A 23333-nucleotide genomic window follows, 5' to 3' on the forward strand; every position below is an offset into this window, starting at 1 on the left:
GTGGAAAGGCAATCCTGAGAATAGTGAGCCACAGCTGCCCATAGCTGTTTTACGATTGTGAATTCAAAAGGAGTGAGCAGCAACCTACATTTTGCGAACAGAAAAATCTCCAGGGTTAGTATTCACCCATTCAGTATTCACACACTGAACATATCGTACGATATTAGTAGTACAGAGTCATGGTGATTGGGCATAATGTGTTTGCGATATGTGTTTTAAAACTTGTTTGCTGGAAAGAGGAAAAAAGGTGTGCTCTGCTAACTTGTTAAGAGGAGGATTAAACAACCAGCTCATTCGAAGTAAACCAACAACTGGTGGACTTTTACAGATAAATGAACATCTGTTACAGTCAAGCCCTTGCAACACGAGTTCACACAATGCCGAAAAAGCTTTTAACCAACAGAAAAAGCTCTCTGTATTTTACAGTATACAAAGTTTTGGAATCTGGTGTCTGGTGTGACACCAGCCGGTTGAGTACTGGACTTGCTTTATGAGCAGAGCATGCACTAGCGAGATTTAACCTCTGAAGCCATATGCTAACTTTAATGGAAATAAAACAATTCAATCATGCGACTCTTCTAGACGCTCCAAATATTATGAGACCAATTGGCTTAATGTCTGATTGTGAAACAATTTATCCACTGTTCTACAACCCCAAAAGCAGCGACGGAGACGGCTACGGCAGAGCCCGCAGCAAATATCCACAGTGTTTTTGTAATTATTGTCACTGGCACAAGGGGGAGACAAAAGTTCCACACTGCTGGTTCTCACAGAAAATTGTGGTCGTCACGTGTTTGAATGAGATCTGGTTACAGTAAGTTTAACACAGGCAATTTGATAAAACATTAAGACCCAACACAGCTCACTTCCAAATAAAGTTTGTTCATTCTTGAGACGGCAACCAATTTTGCAGTGCACAGTAAAAAAAATAATTGACTGTTGTCGGCTGTTGAGCCCAAGTACAAGAATCACATCAGTCACCACATCACAGAAGCTCTCTCAAGATACATGACTTCATAAAAGAGTGTGGCATGGAGTTGAGACAAAACTGTATGAAATGAAAAAGGGACCAGGCCGCATAAAGTCTGTGTCAATGATAAAAGTGAGGATTAAGTGATGATAAAGTGCTAATAATATGCAATTTGGGGATTTTCTAAACAGTGCTTCAAAACCCCAGAAACAGACAGACTGTCCATCAAAAGGACACGTTGAAACAAGAAAAAAAGGAGACACCACAAAAGAGGATAGAAAAAGAAAATCAGCATTAAAGCTTGTTCTCAAACAGCACACAGTCATTTTCTTTTCAGCAATGGTACATCTCTTCGGGGTCAGAACTTGACAGTCAATCACAGCGTAGCAGCCTGAGCGCAGAGAAGTGACGGCATGAACAGACGAGGCTCCAGACGGCGAAATTCTTCAGCTAATTACAGGATAGTAAAAACTGTGTGAACAATAAGTCTACCTTTTGAGAGAGTTTCTGTGAAGTGACGGGAGTTATCCAAGCGCTTGTGTGCCAGGAGTTAACTTCGTTTGGCAGCGTCGTGGCTACGTTTTTTTTAGTTACCTGGAAAACTCTGTAGATTTTGGATTTGGATTCTCCTTGACGAAAGAGATGCGAGCCACATTTAACCCTGAGGAGTTGGTCCATATCACATTGAGTATTCTGTTAACCCTGCGTGGGTTCTACAGGGTTGTTTTTTTGTTTCTCTTCTGACAAAACAGATTTTTTTTTTTTTTTTTTTTTTTTAGCAAAAACTGAATCTGTGTATTGTAGGACTGCAGAAAAGGAAGTTTCATGAAGAAACAAGTAGGACTTTAGTATACTGGTTGTTGTTTTTTTGTGATCGCCCCAGGTAAAACTGCAAAAATCACAAAAAAATGCAACGACTCACTAAGAATGGGAACGATTTTGGACAATCTGACAAAGGAGGATGATTATGACCAAGAGTGACAATTAGAAGGTAGTGAGAGGAAGCAGCGGCTGAGGTGAGGGACAACGGATTGCACGTTAGGAACTCAATGGCTCCATCTCCTGGACAAATAGAAACACAGGAGAAGATGGAGAGCCAGAAACTGAAGCAGACACACACTCTGAGCTGCAGCCACTGACATACACACACATACAAACACACTTTTTACACTCCATTGTCTTCCAAACAACTGGTCAATCTATCACTATGTTTTATCACCTCATTAAAATAATAACCAAATTTTCTGTTCTGGGATTTGAGCTCATTCAGACAGTGAGGGAAACAGGAACTGGTCTTATTATTAGGCTTGTTAATTTAGTAGTTAAGTAAGTTATTATTTTCATTTGAATCTAAACAAGCAAATAAACCAGACCAGTGGTTTAGAAAATCGTTGTGCTTAAGATGAAGAACACCCTGAAGTCTAAAGGGTGTGCAATAGTTTGTTAGCTGGTAGGAGAATTAATGGGTTCTTTCTCGGTACACCCTCAACGTCACTAAAACGACCAAGATAAATAGATTTTTAGTCTGTTTGCATTATCCTCTCCCACACCTCTGTTGTGATATTATCCATCCACCATAAAAAAAATATATATATATCAGTTGCCTGTTGACATGCTGAAGTTATGCGTGGTTACAACCCTCTACATATAAAGTAATCATGAACATTGATTTTGATTCTTTCAGTGAACTACATGTTTTTCTCTTACATCTTCAAAAACAGGATACAGTGCTGTTGGTAAGTCTGTAATTACTTTGATTTAAACATCAACCAAAGAAGGAGAGAAGATTTCTCTCAGGAGTGATTGTAAAGTAAATAGGCATTAAATGCCCACAGTGTTTAACACTTTTACTATGAATATGTTCATTCATAACGGCAGCAGTAAACAGCGCCTTTAAGTCCTACACGCACGTGTGTGGAGACCACACGTGCGTTGTCGTCAACCTGGTTGAGATCTGCTTTAGATATGACTAAAAGTAATAGTCTCCATCTTTAATTACTCAAACCTAATTAGACACTCAAATTTGAAACAGCCACTAAGCAAACAATTCTGTCACACTGAGTCACAATTACAAAACAGGGCACGAATATAGAGTAAATGGTTTATTTGCTGAAACAAAATAACCGTTTCTGACCTCACTCGAGCATTTCTGAGCCAAGTCCCTGCGGTTCAGCTCAGCAGACAGCATCCACACTCACAGCTTCCTAGTCTGATCACTCTCACCCTGAGGCTCCAGCAGCAGCACAGTGCATATGGTGTAGATTACTCTGCAAACACTGCTATGGCTGGCCAAGGAGCTGCTTTGTCTTTTTTTTTTTTTTTTTTACCACGTATTCAATGATCCATCCAACACCCAAATCTACGAGTAGCTATAAAAATCATCAGTAAGGGACCTTCTTGCTTTTGCACACAAATTAATTCAAGCTCAAGTCTCATTTGCTCTGGTGCAACAAGTTCTAATGTAAATTCCTACTTATGACAACCGAACAAAGGAAAATGGTTGGCTGGTTGATTTACTAATTAATGCTCAATTATTGGTAACGTCATTCTTATTTTTGGTAACTTCCATACGAAATGTTCAAATTTATAGCCTGAATTAAAGTCGCCCTCCCATCAAATGCTGCTTTGGTCGTTGTCTATTCTCTTGAAAGTTTGACCTTCACGGTGTAGAGAGTAATATATGTTCAGTCACCAAAAGACTGTTTTCAAATTCCTTTGCAATATGTGGAAAGTTTCTCTGAGCACACCTGAGAGTTGGAGGTGTTTATCATGGGAGCAGGATTTGTTACCTGGTTTTGGTCCAAAATATAAATTTACACACAAAGATGGATCCCTGAATGAGAATAGTTAGTCAGTGATGTAGGAGACATCGTGTTTCCATTGGTTAAACTTTTGAAATGAAAACTATATGCGAGGATTTTAACCAGGTATTTGAATGTGTTAATAGAAACAAAAAAAAATGTCAGACACTAATTAATATTGAAAACAGTATTTTTGCAAACGAGTGTCTCTGAAAATATTACATTTCTTTTGCTTGAATTAAGCGAATTTAGCTGATTTTTTTTTTTTTTTTTAAATGTATAAGATTTCTTGAAATAAGTCAGGATGTCCTGCTACTTCTAAACTTCTAAAGCCTTGTCTGGACCAGATTTAGAACTTAAAGTCTACAAATGTTAGCGTGCGAAGTGGGACTGGGTGGAAGAAGTATTCAGGTCCTATTTCACATTTTGAAAATACTCCAAAGTGAAAATTCTTCATTCAAAATCATATATAAGTAAAAGTAAGTAAACATTATCACCAAAATTTCATAAAAAGTAAAAGCACACAGTTTGCAGAAAATGCTTCTTGTCTTTGTTTTCGGATTAATACTGATGCATTAACTTGCATACAGTTATTTAAGATGTTGCTAGTTTATATACCGTTGATTACTATAATCCAAGGAACGCATCATTGTTGTCCTGTAAGAACCACATAACAGTCCTGTTTTCAGTTTTGTGACAATGCAGCTCATCCAAATGGGGTTTAACATTATTTATAAGAAATAGGAGAATTTTTTTTGCAACCCATTAAGAAAAACTTAATCCTACAGTTTAACAGAAAAAAAATCCAAAAGCAAACTATAAAAGGTTATAAAACGTTGTATTCTGAAAAGTAACTATATCTGTCAGATAAATGTGGTGACAAGGTTTTGGTGCCTAAACCTAAGGCACCTCGTGCGGATGCCTGAGACACCAGTGGCTCTGGACGGTCATGATGAGGATGCAGGGAAAAAAAGAAAGGCAAAGAAGAACATAGGATTCTCACAATTTTGAAGCTCACGTTTTGAGCTGCGAACTAGCTATTCCAAATTTTGACGTGAGACTGAGTTGACTAGAAAAAAAACCCATCAGACCAGACTTTAACTCTAAACATCTCACTTACATAGAAAAATAGTTAGGCAGTGCTGCTTTCATGTTGGCCGATAATGCCAGATGAAATGACCGGTGCAATTAACCTGTAACATGTGAGTCAAACAGAGCCCCGAAATGGCTGACAGATTCAATTACAGATCAGTCCCCAAGAAGCCCCCAGTGTCCCGCAAGAAGGGAAAAGGACATCTGCTTGGTGTATTTGTTGCTTGGCAAGGGTGTTGTTGCTTGAGGATGAGGTATTTCCATACAGTTAAGTGAGCGAGTCCATGGAAAGGGAAGCCTCTTCTGAGTGATTAGTAGACAAGCATCTAAAAACACAAGCGGAAGAATACTGTTATTCTGTACGGCTTTACAGTTACAGCATATTCAGATGCTCAAATCGTTTCTGCATGTTCAGTGTAGTCAAGTGATTACAATACAATGTGGCACACTGACACAACCATGATTCATCATGCAACACTATACTTCAAGGTTCTTCAAGATGTGCACGTGCGTTTACACATCTTCATATACTGCACACATGCCTTTGGATGCACTGCATGTATTTCACATCAACTTCAATCATGAACTGCAGTAAACTTTAAGGCCTACCTCAAACCAGACTGGAGGAGATGGGAAGATCTTTCCAGCAGTGGTAAATTCTACATACAGAAATGATTTCAAAACAGAGAAAATGAACAATATGGTTGTAGCTAATAGTCCAACGTGACATCTTCTCACGTATGCATTTTGCAGGGACTCTAAGCATTAGCACACCCGGTGTCCTGCACATTAGAAAGCATTTGTTCTGCTCTTTTATGCGGCACTTTTTTATACTAATTTGAGAAATTAACTTCACCGTTTGTTCTGCCTATACCCTGAACAAAGTCTTAAATAATTACAGCTGTCTGAGTGTAGTTACTGCTGAGTAAGTGAAATAAACAACTTTTAACTACTCCTGGAAGGAGAGCACTTGACACGCAGACACATAAACTTCTCAGATCACTTTCACTTTGTTCTGGTTTTAATCATTAAACATAGTTCTGCCCAAATCTATTTCTTTTTATGTCCTCTAATAAAAAATTGTCAGAGACAGAGATGAATAACAATGTAATTTGATGAACAGGAAAAACAATTGAATTTGTTTTATTATTTATTATTTTTTTCTACTAGAGTGTGAACAAGGCAAATTCACACCATGACTGATTTACAGCTTCTTATGAAAATTTGAAATTGTTTAACACGTCATCTCACTACACAAATGTGCTGTAAGATAAGCTGTTTGATGTGGGAATTTGAATACAGAAACATTTTCACTGCAAACATGCAACAATTATTACTTATCGAAATCAGGAACTTTCTCTGTAATGCTTGACAATGTGACGTGTTTAAAAAGGTTCTTTTGCTCTGTTTACGCCATTTTTTCTGAAATGAGAAAATCACAAGGTAAAAGTTATAGAAGTCCAGTTATCCTTATTGTCAGTCATATGCCTATTTAAAAGACGATTTTCTATTCATAAATGTCAGAGGGAAAAGATTTTCACAAGAGATTATTGGCAGAATTGTTTAAATTTTGCAGTAATTGATATCAGATTGAAGCCCTTGAAGTTAAGGACACTGTAGTTATACGTAGCAACATAATCTATCTGGTCTGTTTTGACTGGCTGATTAAAAACACGTTTCCCATCCAACATCAACCAAGCTTGAAGGACAGGATGGGAAATCTGGTGTATTGTTAGTGGAAAGTGTGAAACTTGTCTCTCCCTCCCAGCCATCTGAGTGCACAGACTGAGCCTCTTACATAACATAACTCCTCTACTCTCACCAACTCTGAACCTCAGCTTCAATTTATGATGTGAACTCCATCCCTCCGTGTAGTCCGCATGGGTGGAGACAGGAAGAAGCAGAGGATGGACGGTCAGACGTCACCACCATTCCCCGTGTCTCTTGCTTCTCCTCGCGGCTCAGTCAGTGTTGATGATGAGTGGGATGGACTGGAGTCTGCTGCACTACATTGTGAAATAGGAACCAAGAAGAATAAATGAAAACCCAAGTAAAGGACTGTAAACTGGAGGTAATTGTTTGTCTTCCAAGGACCCGTACGTTTTGCAGATAACAACAGAGGAAAGTCCAGGCTTTGCATTTTGCGCGTCTTCCTTGGTTTCGTGGATGTTGTGCCACGCTGCTTTGCGTTTTTCCAGCTGCCAAGTGAGGGATTGCGTGCAGTTTACATTGCGCAGGCATTAATACGTTGATCATCCCAATTTTCTGTGGAAAGAACCGGAGCTGATGAGTGTGCCGCACCTTTTTCTCTCCAACTAAACGTCCTCAGTATGCTGTCCCTCGCTTTTGCCAGATGATACCTGTTGATTTTGTATCGCGCCATGTCCTTCTGCCGGACTAAAGTGGACAATGAAGTTATGGGATAGCCTGACCACTTGTTTGATACTGCTGGTCGCCGTGCACGCCAGCCCGAAGATCCAGAACCGGCAGCAGCCCACGTCCGCCAAGAGGAGAGGGCGCGCCGCCGTGAGTCCCCTGGAGCTCCCGCCGGTTCAGTTCCGCCTGTCCGTTACTTCTCCGGGCATCAGCCGCGCTCAACCAGCGAACAGGGAAGGGACGCTCTCTGGAGGAGCGAAATGTAAGAGCCAGTGGTTTGTATGGAGTACAAAAATTGCCAAAACTCCCAAATTATTTTGCACTGAGCAGACTTATTAAATCTTGATCACAAAAAAAAAGAAAAAAAAAAGAACTAACAATAACATTGTTATCGGTGTCCAATAGAACAAATACGTAAAATTGAGACAGTCAATGGCAAAATAATCTAGAAAAAAAAAGTTCTGTTCAGTTTCCTAAAGCCCAAAGAGATCAGTTCAGATCAGTCCATCTCAAATTTCAGTTCACTGTCACAAAGGATGAGGGAAAATAGAAAAGCGTCACTATCAATGAATGTTTTGAATTTTTGCTATAAAGTAGCCTACAACAACTCATCATCTATTAAAATAATTGTCGATTAACTTTCAAGTGGTAGTTTCACGAGGATGCATCTTTTATCTTTAATGCAATTCTATTCAAATATAAAACTGTCTGGTTAGAATGGGATTTATTTTTAAGTTGAATGAATCAGTTCAACTGGTATTCCTCTACAGACAAAAAAAAAAAGTGCCATTTTCTGTTGTTGAGTGACACAACACGCCATCTGTTCCCTAGCCAGTGTGATGTGTTAAAGCAAAACAATATGTGCCACCCAATGTGCTACATCTTTGAAAGAAAGGCATTTCTCTTAACGTGTTTCAGACACCATGGAGGAGCCCTTCCTGAATGAGTTTGAAGATGTGGCGGACTTCATCAAAGTAACCATCAGTAGAATACGTCGCTCATCATCTGCCGTGTCCTCATCGACCACCACCACCATCACCTCCTCATCTCCCAAAGAAAACCTGAGCAGCACGACTCGACACAGAAGGGAGAGGAAGAAGGGGGCAAGCCAGGAGAGCGGTAAAAGAGGAAGAGGAGGTGGTAGAGGTGGGGACATGAGCAGGAAGATTAGAGGAGGAGGTGGCAGTGGGCGAGGACAGGGCTGTGTGCTCAAACAGATCCACCTCAACGTGTCAGACCTCGGTCTGGGCTACCGCTCCAGTGAGGAAATGATATTCAGGTACTGCTCTGGACCCTGCAGGAAGTCCGAGACCAACTACGACAAAATTCTTTACAACCTCATTCACAACAGAAGGCTTCCCCCCAAAGACACGCCCCCTCAGGCTTGCTGTCGGCCAATAGCGTTTGATGATGATCTCTCATTTCTGGATGACAGCCTGGTTTACCACACTGTGCGGAAGCACTCTGCTAGAAAATGTGGTTGTGTGTAGGGACTGTGAATTTGTGTTCGCCTTCAAATAGTTTAATAATTTTTACTCCCACTTTGAAGTTTTATGTTGTGTTTTTTCTTTCGATTTTTGACATTGTGAGGAAACCTTTCTGCATAACATCATCGTGTACGACTCTACAAGTAAAGGCGTAAACAAAGAGATGAGGGGTTATCACCTAAGTTTTATATCCCAAAGAAATTACTCCTAAAGATGAACTCCTTCTCCACTTTGGCATCTATGATTGCCTCCAGAGTCACCAACTTAGGTCACAAATTTGTCCTGTTTGATTTTATTTGATGTTTCCATAATATTCTGACAAAAAGAGAGAACTCAGTCAAACTCACATGCATTGGATGATAAGCAGACCCACTCTGTCTACTGTATAGCACATATGTTACATTGAAAAAGTTATCCACATATGAAACATATTTATGAAGTCTTGAATTTATTAACTTATTGATATTTATTTTTGTTTTATTCAAGAGATAAATGTTATTTATTTCTGTGATATGTCACAGTGTGCCAAAGGTTTAAATCAAACATGATTTATCTAAAAGCAGTAAAAGACTGTATACATCAAAGTATGATCTTTTACACTTTAGGATCTTGTGTTGAAGGTGCCCTGGAGATGTTTTGACAAAGTTAGGTATGCATTCAGTGTGTTTCACTGCAACATATTGTGTGTTCTTCCCAGAAAAATCATTACAACATTAGATCATTTTACTGAGCTGTTTCCTTTTTTTTAAACCACCAAAGAGGTGATAAAGACCACATGAAAGTATTCTGTTTTTATTATAAAACAATGGATTTGTCACTGCTAATTTCATGTCTGTTAGTACAACAAAATGTCCTTACTTTAAAAACAAAACTACAGCTTTATTTTCATACAGTATTCATGTTTAACTTGTCTGATTTAAATGTTAATAAATGCATTCTTACACAGTGTTGTGTAATCTCTAATGTATACACAGGACGCAATATTTGTCTGCTGTAGATGAGTTTAGCAGACAGAACATCATGTTGCCTGTCTAGGCTCAGGAAATATTCTGGTATCCAACTGTATCTCCATATTGCTATCACATAAACAAGTTGTTGGAAGAATGAATCTTATAACTGAATGGAAGCAGAAATTACTCATTGTATTTCTGACACTTTTTGTGTAAAAGAGGAGCTTTATGGATGAAATCTATCGAGTCCTTCCAAAAATGAGAAGCAACATAAAAAGATGAAAAGATTCAAATGTTCTCAAATGACAAGATGAAGCATTTAAACACATTTGAGACTAGATGATCCATTCCTACAGCGCAGTGCCTGCAGTACAGGAATAAAAGGTGAGGTGGACAGTGAGCGATGGAGAAAGGTGGATCAAAGGCAAGTGTCAAATAGCTCTTACAACACAAAGAAAACATTGAAGAATGAGCAGTGAAGTTAAGAGTTGAGGTGTTCTGTATGAAGAGAAAGGTCGGACAATGATGAGACAGAATGATTAAAAGGTGGCAAATATCCAGAGACGACAATAATGAAGACAAAGATGGAGGAATTGGAGAACATGAGAGGAGAATATGTGTCTTGCTTAACTAATGTGTGTGTGGTCGATATCTGATCCACTCCTGGTCTCTCACATTTCATAGCCCTGATCTGTAAGTCAGTACGACCTGGTTCAACAACAACAGGGCAAACCTCGGCTTTCCAAGTCCTTTTCATTTGTGAGGCATTATCTCTACAAACACCATTTTGTGATTCTCTGTGAGACATTTTACAGAAGACGAGATCACACACCAGACATGCCCAGAGCTGTGATTAATACAGTTTGACGGTGATGATTTCAGTGGTTGCCGTTGTTTGGCTTAGCAGTTTTGCTCTGGTGGCATCACTAAGAAACTTGGTGTCATAAAGAAACTTTATGTCCCTGTGATTTTTATCTATCAAATTTGAGCATATCTCAATGTTAACATTATATGATCTTAAAAATCTGTGGCCAATAACTTTGGTACTTACAAACTGTTACAACTTCATGAAACCAACCGGATCTTGTGTTAAAACTAAGTCGAGTTGAATACATTTTGAGCTTCCTTGCTATTTGGTTAGAAATGCTGTACACCGAGTGAGTCAACACTTTCCACAGCCATTACCTCCTTTCCACAGCCTACGGACAAGTTGTACAACAGATTCAGAGTCAAAAAACCTCAAGTCTAAATATTTTTTTGTAAATATGACACCCACAGCGCAGTTTGCCAAACACTTTCCCAAAATGTTGTCTAACGGATACTATGGGCCCAAATTAAACATATTCCAGAGTTGACCATGGCAGTTCAAACCATTACAGGCCCCACGTTTGTCAGCTTTAGCCGTGCACAACAGAAGAAACCATTAGAGGCAACTGACAGCCAAAAGATAGTGTCATTAGTCAAATGAGTCCTCTGTTCTTTTGTTCACGGTGTCAGAGGAGCTTGTAATGAAGGATAATGTTCCTTTGGAGCGTAATACAACACAAGTGTTAGCGGTTAAGGGGATGGTGTTCCAAACAGGTGCTAAATACTGGCAGAACTGAACGTGTTGACACCTTGATGTCATTAGAGGGCAGGTTCACCTGAATTACAAAATAAATGTGGATATATCTTTTCTCGAACCTGTGGTGGTTTCTGTCTCTGCAGATGAATTTGTATTTATTTACCAAAGTATTCTGTTATGAGATTCCATTCATTTGTGGTGCTCAATGCTAAAAAAAAACAAAAAAAAAAACAAACATTCAACTGTAAAATATCCTGGTTTCTCCAGAAAATTCCTACACCTCTACGTGCAGATCTTTATTAAGAAAAAATAAGGGGAAAGTTGTTTGTATTGTATGAACAATATCTCATAATGCATTATTTGAGCTGTTCATTTATGTTTAGGCAGAAATCTCTGAGGTTCTGATGTTAACATTTTGTAGTTTGTAAAATTTATTTTATAATCTGGGGGAACTGTCCATTTTATAAACAAAACTTTAAACATCCCACTGACCCATGATGTTTTAAAACATGAGTGTAAAGAACTCTTGGGGGGTATACAACAGATAATAGATTTGTACAAAAACTTTAAAAAAAAAACCAGTGAATTAATTAAACTGATCAAATGAGTATCTTAAGATAAGATAAAAGCTTTAAATTGATGTCTACCAGATGAAAGGCTCAAATGGACACTTTTAATGATCACTGCTTGAACAGCTGAGTGGATTGAGGTTGTTTCAAAGGGTAAACATGAGAGCATATGAAGTTCATTTGGCCCGTGATGTCCAAAGCACTCTGGACACACTGCTGTGAGACGACAACCTCTTTGACTTTCAGCAGAAAAGCCTTTGAGCTTGTGATGATACACTACAGGAAGTTCTCCGTGGTTGCTAAAATTCACTTTAATTCAAATTCAGTGACCAATTTATTTACAAGAGGAAATGATTATAGGCAGAGCCTTATTCGCCACTATAGTGCCAGCTGGTGTGATAAAAGATACAAATGATAACCTATATGTAATCATGGTTATATCAAACATGTCGAGGGGTTTCATGAGCGATCTGTCAAACTACAAGAGGCTTTTTGTGCTACTTGCTCTGGAATCTGTCAGCATGACTCAGGCTACATGACAGGACAATTGTAAAGACAACCGCAGAGGGAGAAAGGAGAGTCACCATAGATGAAAGCAATACAGCGAACAATTTAAGACATATGACGACAACATAATATCGATGCTGTCTCACTGTTTTTGTGTCTGATCAAAAGAAGCTCTAAGATGTGACATCTTCTTATACTCTCTTTCTTTTAATCAGAAATGTTAGTGTTAGTACAAAAGAAGGACAAAGGTTTAGGGTTTTGGTGCCAAAGTTTTGCCATGTCAAAATATCACTTTTTGTGATCGATACAAGAAACAGGCCTGCCGACTGGCTGTGCTGTAAATTTAAGAAACACGGGATGTGCCGTCATTGGATTGGCTGCAAGCACGAAGCAGAAGCAGAGGGGATTAACACGGAGCTGAAACCACACTGCACTGATCAGCAACTGGCCTATCGCCAAACCTCCTGTCTGGACCACCAGCCGCAGGCTCCCCAACTCATTCCCATTACCACACACACACACAGACACGTGTCATCAGTCATCACTGTAGTGAAGTGCACATCGAATATACACTGATTCAGACCGTGTCCAGTGAGAGGGAGACGGGGAACAGTCAGCACCATCTTCTAACACTATATCATCGGTGGTGCGATGTGGGAGAAAATCATTTTTACAAGTCAACTTCCTGAGACGATGTTTTGATGTTTTGAACTGTTTGGTGTGCAGTAGACTGTGATACCAGTGCAATGTAACAGGAAAGAGATTCAAATAAAAGGAGCATCTGAGATAATATCTCTGCAACTTCTGATGAACATGATGTTGTCACTTGATATTTTTTTTAAACTGTATTTATCTAAATCATTTGATCCTGTGTTAACAAACAGGCCATGGCAAATGCAACACTTCAACACATGGCTTTTAATGCTGCAGTGGGAAGTGGCAATAGGAGGGAGTGTAACACTATCACCTGTTGCTGTGTGAGAGGTGTTGGCTCAGATGGTTAAATATTCAGGTGAAACCTGAGAATGTGCTGTTCAAAAGTCCTGCCTCTGCCACACACCTGCGCTACATCATTTTAACATGCGTATTCATACAAGCAGGAGTAAATCTCTATGCATGAGTAGAGGGAACGTTTTACTTTAGCTTAAATAAGTTTATATCTATTGTATTAAGGTGCTGTTTTAACCTTTTTGTAGGGCCAGATATTGCATGTCAATCAGCCCCTTTAAAAAAGCTCTTCAGAGTTTTTGTTGTCAGAATACATAATTTACAATACTGTATTGTTAGGTAGGGGGACTAACACCTGCACATCCACGGACTGTAGTAGGAAACTGAAAACAAAAAAGGGATGAATTCAGATTTGAGGGACCACGACCACTGAGAGCAGTGGGCCTCCAGCCTAAAAGTAATGCAAAGAAAAAAAAAAAAAATAGGTTATTTCAAATCTTTTTCAATTTATAACCTTTGTTATTCTCAGAAGTGCTCCTGAGAGTTCATGTGTGTAAACCCTTTTCTGAATGAATGCACTCACCCCGAGGAGGCAAAGCTGAAGATTTGAAGACAGGCTGGTTGATGATGTGACTCCTCCATCCCTTTCTGTCTGTTTGTGAGTGCAATCGTGAGAAACAGCTCACAGCGAGAGCAAACAGTAGCCCTGCTGGAGTGGAAGCTGTCCGCTCCAATGTGACACACTACATCGAGCAAAGAGGCAGCTGCTGAGATGATGTGACAGACTGATCCTGAATGACACTGCCTAAGATACACACCAGCACATGCACAAAGATGGTATATTTGACTCCCTTTTGGCCGGCTGGAATTGACATCAATAAAACACGTATTTAAAAAAAAAAAAGATATATTTTTGTCAATGCAGAGGAATAAATACTGCAGGCTGCTGACAACTGATTGTAGAGTGATATACAACAATTACAGCTCTGTGACATTTCTATTAGGTATGGGTCATGATTCTTGAATTTTTGAATTGTCATTAAAAAAAAAAAAAAAACGGAAAACTGGTAGTTATGCCTTACTACTGTCAGAAGGTGGCGGTAATGCACCTATAAGCTGTTTGTCAACCACCATTAAACAACAAAATGAGGAGGAGAAGGACATGCTACAACCAGGATGCGGTGAAATGGTGTGATACTGTGAGATTAGATGCTACGGTGAAAACAGTAGAAACATGCAAAGACTACCGTCAAAAGGTTTGTCAAAAACGGAAATGAGATGCAGTGCAAACTGGCAAACTAGAATACTACTAAGCATCAAGCAGAGACGGTCCATCCACAGATCAACAGTCAACAGACGATGCAAGTTTGATGTTTGATGTTCAGGGAAAACAACTGCCCTCGAGTGGTAGAAGAAAACTTAAGAGACAGTTAAATTGCGAGACAAAGAGGGAAATTGTGAGTTGAAAGTTGCCATAAAACTCTGTAAAGCTAAAAGAAGCTACATATTGAAATAATAATTTGATATTTGGTTGTTGTGAAAAATAAATAGCCTTTAAGCTGCTCTACTGATCTACAGTTAAACTGGAACAAACTGTTTTTGCAGCAATGTGAGCTAAACTAAACCAGCCATTAAACTGAACTGTTAGCTAACCTGAAGTGTAATTGAAGAGTGACCCAACTACCAAATTAATCATTCTCGGTTCAGTACAAATATCATGCGGTATTATCAAAAAGCATTTTCGTCGTCTTCCGTCTCCAGTGTGAAGAATGAAAGGTCATTCCCAATGTGCAGCTGTGTTTTAACTTCCCTGGAACACATGGGAGATTGAGTGCAGACAGACAAATAACATAGATAGAAATGTGCTACATCCGCTGCAGTGGTCGGGTCAAAACCTACTAAATCTGTCAAGACAACAACCACAATAAACAACATCAAACACGAACTTTAAACAGCTGTAACAGCCATGACATTTTTTTCACAAAATAATTACATTATTTTAGCCTTTAATCATTTTATTTTCTCCATCCATAGAGGGCTCCGTGTCACATAAATTTTTTTTTTAAAAAAAACATAAATTTGGGAGTTACATGACAACATACTACAGCTGTTCCCTCTGGGCTTATAAAGACGGAAGATAAAAATGAACGTTACAAAATGCACAGAGAATACACTGTCGATACATCAATGTACATTCCTCTCGTCGTTTACACATTGGGCTCTGAAGCACCTCTGCTACGTTGAGGTACAGAGTGGAACTGCCCTACTCTGCTTTATAAACACTGCAGCGATGTGTGTGTAGGTGTGTGTGTATGTGTGTGTCTAAAAACCCGGGAGGCAAACCAGACCCCGACCCACATTCATCCCACCCTCAAGAGGACGCAGCAGACCTCCCTTTATCCACTTCCTGCTCCTCACTATCCCTCCATCCTTCTTGTGTCTTTCGATACCTTGGACATTTCTCCATACCCTCCCGCCTCTTCCCTCTTCCTCGTGTCCCCCTGCGTTTTGACGTCCAGTAGCTTCATCGATTAATGTCTTACAACCTTGCACTCTGTAGCCTCCCGTGTTTGTGTGTGTAAACCCACATTACGCTCGTGTGCGTGTCTGTATATTCCCTGGCGTTAAAGGGAGGAACCTCCCGCTTCCTCCATAAACACCTCAGTGGTATGCAAAGGATCTGTAGTGAGGTCTTCTAACTTCTTAGCCCTCTACTGCAGTTACTCCGTCTAAAGGAGACACATTAAAAGTTACCGAAAGGTCTCAAATGAGTAATCCTGGAAAACTGTCAGGTTTCTCAAAATGTAAAAGAAAAGAATACTTAAATTAACTGAAGAATTGAAGAAAATAATCCCTGCTTTAATTGACCCGCCTACCTTGAATGGGTGACAGTGGCTAACTGGTTAAATTGGTCAGACTCCACTTAGCGTACTTTAGTTAATCAATGTCCTACTTTAGAAACTATAAGGATTGATACAGAATTTCCCCAAATTTGATTTATTTACAAATATGAGACACTTTTGACACGAGGGTGGATCATTAAGTTCAGAGACTGCTCCTGTTGCGTGTGAACAGAGCGCAGCATCGTGAAGTGCGCAGAGAACAGAGGAGCAGTAACCTTTTCTGAGTAGGTGTTAGAAAATGCTGTTGCTTGCTCATCATCTGTTCCCGAGTTGCACACATTTTTGTGAGTGCTGGTCAGTGTGTCTGTACCAAAACAGATTCAGTAGAGCACCACTTGTTTTATTGCTGTTGCCTGAAAAGATCATAAATCTGTATCAAGTAGAGGACGTGTCATATTAAACAGGCTGGGTTTAGCATCTAGGTGCCATCAACGTATATATATATATATATATATATATATATATATATATACTGTATTCTTATCTTCTAACACAAACCATATCCATACTCTCAACTTGAACCAGCTGAAAGGAAAAACCCCACGGCGTGCCAAAAATTAAAACAGCCGGACTGTGTGTTTCTACATAAATCGACTGCTCATCAGGATGCTAAAACAATATGGGCTTCCCAACCGTGTAAGCAAGCATTCCCCCAGCATTGCACAAGTGTTTCCTCATCTTTTGTCCATAGCATGAACACAACAAGATGGGTGCAGTCTCAAGATAGAAAACAGATTTGCATCTCAGTGAAATAGAAAAATAACTGAGCTATGTGTCACTAAAAAGGACCATGTTGAGAATGGCTAAACTGGATTGTTATTAGAGGAAAGGAGAAATGTTGCAGAGAGATATGTTTCCAATAACATGAGCTTAATACACACTCATACCAGCCCACTGCTCCATAATGGCACAATGCATATGTTCAATGAAAAAAACAAAAAACATCATGTATAGCAAAAACTAACCCTTAACAACAGAGTGCAATGTAGATTTGATGAAAGACAAAAAAAAAACAAATTACGAACAAATGTTAGTTGTATGTTCCTGATCAAATGCAAACATTAGTGTACAAGACCCACAGAATACCTACACAAGTATTTACAAAGATCTGATCCCCTAACAGACATCTGTTTCCCCCCTGAGGTGAATGGACCCTGAAATGGATCCTACTAAGCCAGAAAATGACTCACAGAGCAAAAGCACAAAGCCAACAGTTCAAACTTCTGACTCACAGCCCCTTTATAACCTTTCATAGTCGAGAACGACCTTCTCGTGACCTCTCGTTGTGCCTTAATAACCCCCATCCAGGCCTGAGTGAGGGAGACAAAACGGATGGAAATTTGATATCCCACGTTCACTCGCTCCGATTCCCACACTTCATCCAGCTGACAAAAATCTACATGCAAGTATAATCTGCTTGTAAGTATACAGACCCTTAACTTGAACACACTCTTCTTCACACACACTGACTGTTTTCGGTTTGAAGGCTACCTCACCAAACGTGGAAAGAAGAAGACGGACGATCACACAACGTGTTTATTTGCCCTTTGATTCGCTTAAGTTATGCCATATGTTGGAAAGTGCCCAACACCACTGTGAGGTAGGCACATTTTCAACTGACATTACCAGAGCAGTAAATAAAACATTGTCCTCTGTAATGTTTCTGCCATGCTCTAACCTTTGGAGGACACAGAACACCGGCAACTGTCTAAAAAACAACTCTTGTCCACATTGTATGGAAAAAACAAAATCCCTACCACAGGCTACTTTGGGTCCAGGCCAAACATAGAGGTATTAGTTGTAAATCCTACTATATTTTATTATTTAATTTTCCTGCACTCTCTAAACAACATTTGACTTGTATTAGCTATTGTTTTAGCTGTGCAAAACTGCAGCATGAGAAAAAAAAAAAAAAAACATCTCTGAAAAGCAGTGGGACCTGATTATTGACCTTTTGGGAATTCTGTTTGTTACTTACTGAATGATAGATGAGAAGATAGATGCCACTTCAGTGTCTGTACAGTAATAAGGCTACAACCAGCAGCGGATTAGCTTAGCTGATCTTAGACTAGAGTCTGGAGACAGACTAGCTTTCCTCTGTCTGAAGGTACGAAATCTACCAACCGCCTCCTCTTAAGATCACTAATTAACAGGTGATATCTCAATTGGAAAAAAGGGGGGAAAAAAAAGAAAACAGCAGAAATTGAAAACAATCCTCTTCCTGTAACTCTCCCCACTCCCTTCCTCCCTGGCCTGTACAGGATCCCCGTCCAATGACAGCGAACCACGGTGCACTGGAGCAGCTTCAAACTGGTCACCCTCAGTGCACCCCGGGGGATGAGGAGTTAAACAGGAGGGTTCAATCGCTGCAAGTTTTTGCCAACAATGGAATAGCAAATCTTTCTACAGGATTTTCTGCCATTAAATCAGGCTCACCATCCGAGGGGACGTGCATGGGCATCTGCATTTAAAGTCCAATTGGAACGCCCTCTCTTTGAAATGACCCGTGATTGGACTAATGGCTCCTTCATGAGCGAGACTTTCCGAAGCCTGAATATAGAGTCAAGAGGAGGTCCAGAAGTCTGTAGTGTTTTCTCAGACCACTTGACTTACAATAATGCAATAACAGTTCCAATATTCTGAAATGTTGTCATGAATTTGCCCGATGACGGAAAAACAAAACAAAACAAAAACCTGCCTACCCGAGCTTTAATATACAATCTAATCTCGTTGTCACTATGAGGCCAATAGGCAAGCAGGGGTAAAGGAGTGAGACTCAGGATGGGCTTGTTCTTTTTTGGACAAGTAGAGCAAATAAAAAGTCCCAGTTTATGTAGAAAAATGAATAAAAACACAATGTTTTACACACACACAGATGTTCGCCAGATGTTTTATTATTTTATTAGGTTTTATCTTGTGTTAAACCTTGGGGCATGTTATGTTTTGCCTGGCTGTATCATAAATTTTCCTTTGGTGACAATAAAGTTAAAGTTGAGGAACCACAGAGTAATTTATCTTTACGTTCAAATGAGCTATATGTTAAGATTAAGCTACTAATTCACGGAAAACAGCTACGTGTGAAGGTCAAGAAGATTTCCAGCTGTTTGTTTTTTTTCTCCTTCCTTTCGTTTGAGCTCTACATGACTGCGGCATCGCCGTTGGACACACTTTCTTGCCTTGTTTTCTGGCTAAATCAGCGGAGGACCTTCCATACTGTGAATTCTGTAGATCACTTGCAGTAACACAGAAGAAGAAAAAAAAAACACTTGAGAAACTGTTATGTTTCATGCCTTCGTTGAATTATGAGCGAGCTGAAACGGAAAAACCTGCCGTGTGGAAACTGGTCACTCGTTGAATCTATTATTCAACAAAAGCTACGCTGATTACAGCACTTCATAGTGAGGCTGAACACACAGGGAACTGTCAGCATGCAGTGGAGTCACACGGGAAGCTGCCACGATGTCAACACAGCACGCTGTCATCAAAGGAACGATAACAAGGCTGAAACACGCGAGGAGCGGTGGTGGAGCGCGTGACAAAAGCTGTCCACCCCTGTCACGAGACACTTGTGACGACAGGAGTGGACACTTGATGCTACTTTAGTCTGCAGAAGGCTTGTTTTTATTCAGGAGCTTTGTGACGCTGTCACTGTTTCTGTCATTCTGTCATTTTCCTCTCTCATCATGAACCGGTCGACCTCTGCGGTGTGATGTTTCATCATTGACTAGAACGCAGGCAGTGGAGTGTTTAAACGTTGTGCTCCGTCAATGAGGCACCGCAGCAATTTAGTCTTGCATATCCATGGATTTAGGGCTCTTACAGGAGACAGTTTGGGTCAACCTCCAACAGCACAGGATCCTACGATACCAATAAAGTACATGATTTTTGATTAATAAGTAAAGTAACATAATCTGACGTAAATTGAATCATGTGCTTGGACATTTTGCACACATATCTGTCTGATCTACATTTTTTTTTTTTCTCTGTCTCTCGTCTATAATTAATTTCAAATCCATTGTAGTTGAGCAGGTGCTGCCAATCCTCCAGGACACAAAGAATAAACTAACCTTAAACCAGACTCTCCAGCTATAAATCCTTAGTTTCTTCAACATGTAGCTGCACATTACAAATCAGCTCAAAGAAGCAATTTGCAAAAAAGCAAACTGTGCACAAAAGCGTCCGTAATTATTTGTGGTATTATTATTGCCGATATTATTATTGGTGACGGCGCTAAAGATAGACAGGGAAGATTTTACAATCTGAGTCCAGTTACAACAGTTGAGCCATTTCTTCGAGAGTTTGCCACACAGCTGTAGCACAAGTTGATTTGTCTTCTAAATCTGGAGACAATTAGCTGCTGGAACAGAAATCTAAATGCCAGAGCTAGTCATAATGTAGGTCTAAGAAAGACCGATCACATCCACACAACGGGGTTTTGACGGCGAGCTGGGAGAGAGAAAATAAGAGAGAGCATGGCTGAATTATAAAATTGCGCTTGCCTTCTCTCTTTACCCTCTCCTTTCTCTCTGCTTCCATTTCCCACATCCGTAGAACAGATTATTTTGGTGGCGGATGGGTAAGATGAACCCCGAATAAGACTCCGCATTAACACCTCAAAGCTCTACTGTGTCTGCCTGCCTCTAGTATGACAAATTAAGCAGCTGAAAGCCTTGTACACGGCAAAGCAGCAACACACACCTCCTCCAAGGTCAGAGAACGGGACGAGGATAACCTGAAGAGTTTCAGCTTTGTTTTTTACATTTGGGGACTTTTATGAGTCTCAACCACACCATCCAATGCCCTCATTACATCTCCCTTCGACGAGAGGCCCCGTGAGAGTTTAACACACACACACACACACACACACACACACACACACACACACACACACACACACACACACACACACACACACACACAACCCCAACTAGAGTTAAGCTTTGCCCTCAGCCAGGTCATATTGACTTCCCCTGAGCGAGAGCAGGAACATGCGGTGTATCAAGAATTCACGGCGCATTTAAGTCTTTGAATGCGATGATCCATGGTTACAATTTTTTGTTGTTGTTGTTTTGTTTAAAAGGCTGAGGGCCACAGGCAACAAGGGAGAGCACACACGTTCACGAAATAACCACAGAACATGTACGGTGGCATGAAAACAGGCAAAAAAACACAAATACAAACACAGGTTCACGCAGAAATAAGCACGCGAATTCCTTCATGCGGAGTCTCACACACACGCACACACACACACACACACACACACATGCTCACTAAGCCCACCGTGCACATGCCTCCGGGTGTACAAAGATACACAAATCATGACATTCATTTTCTCACACATGCAAAGACAGGTCTTGTAAAATGGCTTTTATGGATGCCACCTGTCCATATGGGATCTGATAAACACGCCAAGCCCTGCTCTGTTTAGCTGAATTAAGTCTCTGTAGCTGTTAACACATGGCACCGACCCTTCTCCTTTAACACCCCACACAGCCCCTCTCCTCTCCTCTCCTCTCCACCATCCCCACCCAACACACACACACACACACACACACACACACACACACACTCCGGGGTTGTCTCTGCTAGTGGTGGAAGTTATCCATCAGATTTTTCATTCCCTCTCTCCACGGAGCCCCTCACAATCACCTCATCTCTCCCTCATCACATCTGCCAAAACATTTCTCTCACGCTTGCAGCACTGACCGTGTTCAAACGCTCCCTCTGTAAAAAAAAAAAAAAAAAAAAAAAAAAAAAAACCCTCTCAGGCTTTACTGTATTGACAAGTGGTGCTTTAGGGTTCACCATCACCCCAAATCCCAGCATGACACTTCAGTTTCAGTCACAGTTGAGTAACGTCTACGCCGTTAAGAGGGCCGACAGGTATTTTATCGGTCGCCAATAATAACTGTGTTTATTTGTCTGAAGATTATTTACTTGGTTAATTGATGAATCGTTTCGTTTTGGATAACTCGAGCACCGAAGACGCCTAGCAAAGAGTACAAATCCCAAAGTGAAAAGAAACAAGAAAGCAGAAAAAAAAAAAAGTCATTTTTGCTTGAAACAAATTACTCACAATTGATTGATTGTCATACAAGTTAACAATTCCTCAAAACTGACGAATGAGTTCACACACGGATCATTTGAGCTCTGTGTAAACACCATCATTCAATTGCATGTTTCTAATTTGGGTGGTCATTTCCCGATTGCGCTTCCTCAACCAATACCGTCAGTAAACACACGAGTGGGCGTGTTGTAGCTGCAGGTGTGGTAAAGCCACGAAGAGAAGAAAGTTTGAACTTTAACTTTACTATGTGCGCAACTGGGCTTCTGTTTCAGATAGTTTCTGAAGTTCGTTCCTCTTCTATGCTGCAGTGAAATGATCTCTTTGCGTTGTAGAATCAAACCGTTCCCACAATTCACAACCAAACAGCACGTTGTTTGCGTACACAAAACCCCCGTTAACAAAGTAATGCATTTTGTTACGCAAATACAAAATGGGACTCACGGCACCGCCTGCTGTTGCGGAGGATTCATTTCTGAGGACGTTGGTGAGAAAATATTTAGCCGAATCCCTACAAAAAAAAACAACATTGCGTAGAGTCACGCAATATTTGTTTTGTTTTTGTACGATACAATTTTAGACTCGTAAGACACGCTGTATTTGTCTCTGAAGCGTGACGTATAATAAATATGTTGTGTGTCTGTTTGATAAGTGTGTTTTGTATTAGTTTGTTAATGAAGTTTTGTATTTGCGAACCAGTTTGTTAGTAAATGGGGTGGGGGGGCAATTGAAAACTGATTTTGTTTGACAGGCTTTGGCAGTAAATTTGCTCCATAATGCTCCCTTTAAAGTGGAGCAACATGACAGCATTGGGAAAAAGATGCACTTCTGTGAAATGACAAATCAACACCAGTGCGTCCAACAAGAGAAACAGAATTCAAAAACAGACATCTTTATTTTAAAAAGGTCCTGCGGGTCGGTGAACCCTGGAGACAGTTGGACAAACGCTGGACCGGGGCTGATGTTACAGCACACCGAGATTTAAAGCGTCTCAAAAAGACTAAAGTAAAACGGAATAAGTTTGAATTGTATGCAGGTTGATACAGGATATCTGGATCAAATCTCCGTCATGAAAATAGATGCAAAAAATGTGTATACTGGT

At 40.1% G+C, this 23333-nt stretch overlaps 1 protein-coding gene across 2 annotated transcripts; it reads left to right on the forward strand.

Moving 5' to 3' along the window:
* Window positions 1-6865: 6865 nt before the first annotated feature.
* gdnfb (glial cell derived neurotrophic factor b) lies at window positions 6866-9148 on the forward strand. 2 transcript variants are annotated; one of them, XM_069699352.1, is made up of 2 exons: window positions 6866-7501; window positions 8158-9148. In XM_069699352.1, the coding sequence occupies exons 1-2, from the start codon at window positions 7273-7275 to the stop codon at window positions 8727-8729; spliced, it is 801 nt and encodes a 266-aa protein (XP_069555453.1). In that variant the 5' UTR covers window positions 6866-7272; the 3' UTR covers window positions 8730-9148. The 2 variants fall into 2 exon arrangements, with proteins under 2 accessions (XP_069555453.1, XP_069555454.1); XM_069699353.1 differs by having other exon boundaries at window positions 6913-6934.
* Window positions 9149-23333: the final 14185 nt, after the last annotated feature.

This window comes from Brachyistius frenatus, unplaced genomic scaffold (assembly GCF_029030835.1).
Source record: "Brachyistius frenatus isolate BFR_SWC_R1_liver_20210118 unplaced genomic scaffold, ASM2903083v1 Contig_30, whole genome shotgun sequence".
In the NCBI taxonomy this organism is placed as follows: Eukaryota; Metazoa; Chordata; class Actinopteri; family Embiotocidae; genus Brachyistius; species Brachyistius frenatus.

Coding starts and splice junctions, on each gene's coding strand:
- gdnfb (XM_069699352.1), top strand. CDS start 7,273: ATGAAGTTATGGGATAGCCTGACCACTTGTTTGATACTGCTGGTCGCC. Junction 7,502..8,157: donor GCTCTCTGGAGGAGCGAAAT/GTAAGAGCCAGT, acceptor AACGTGTTTCAG/ACACCATGGAGGAGCCCTTC.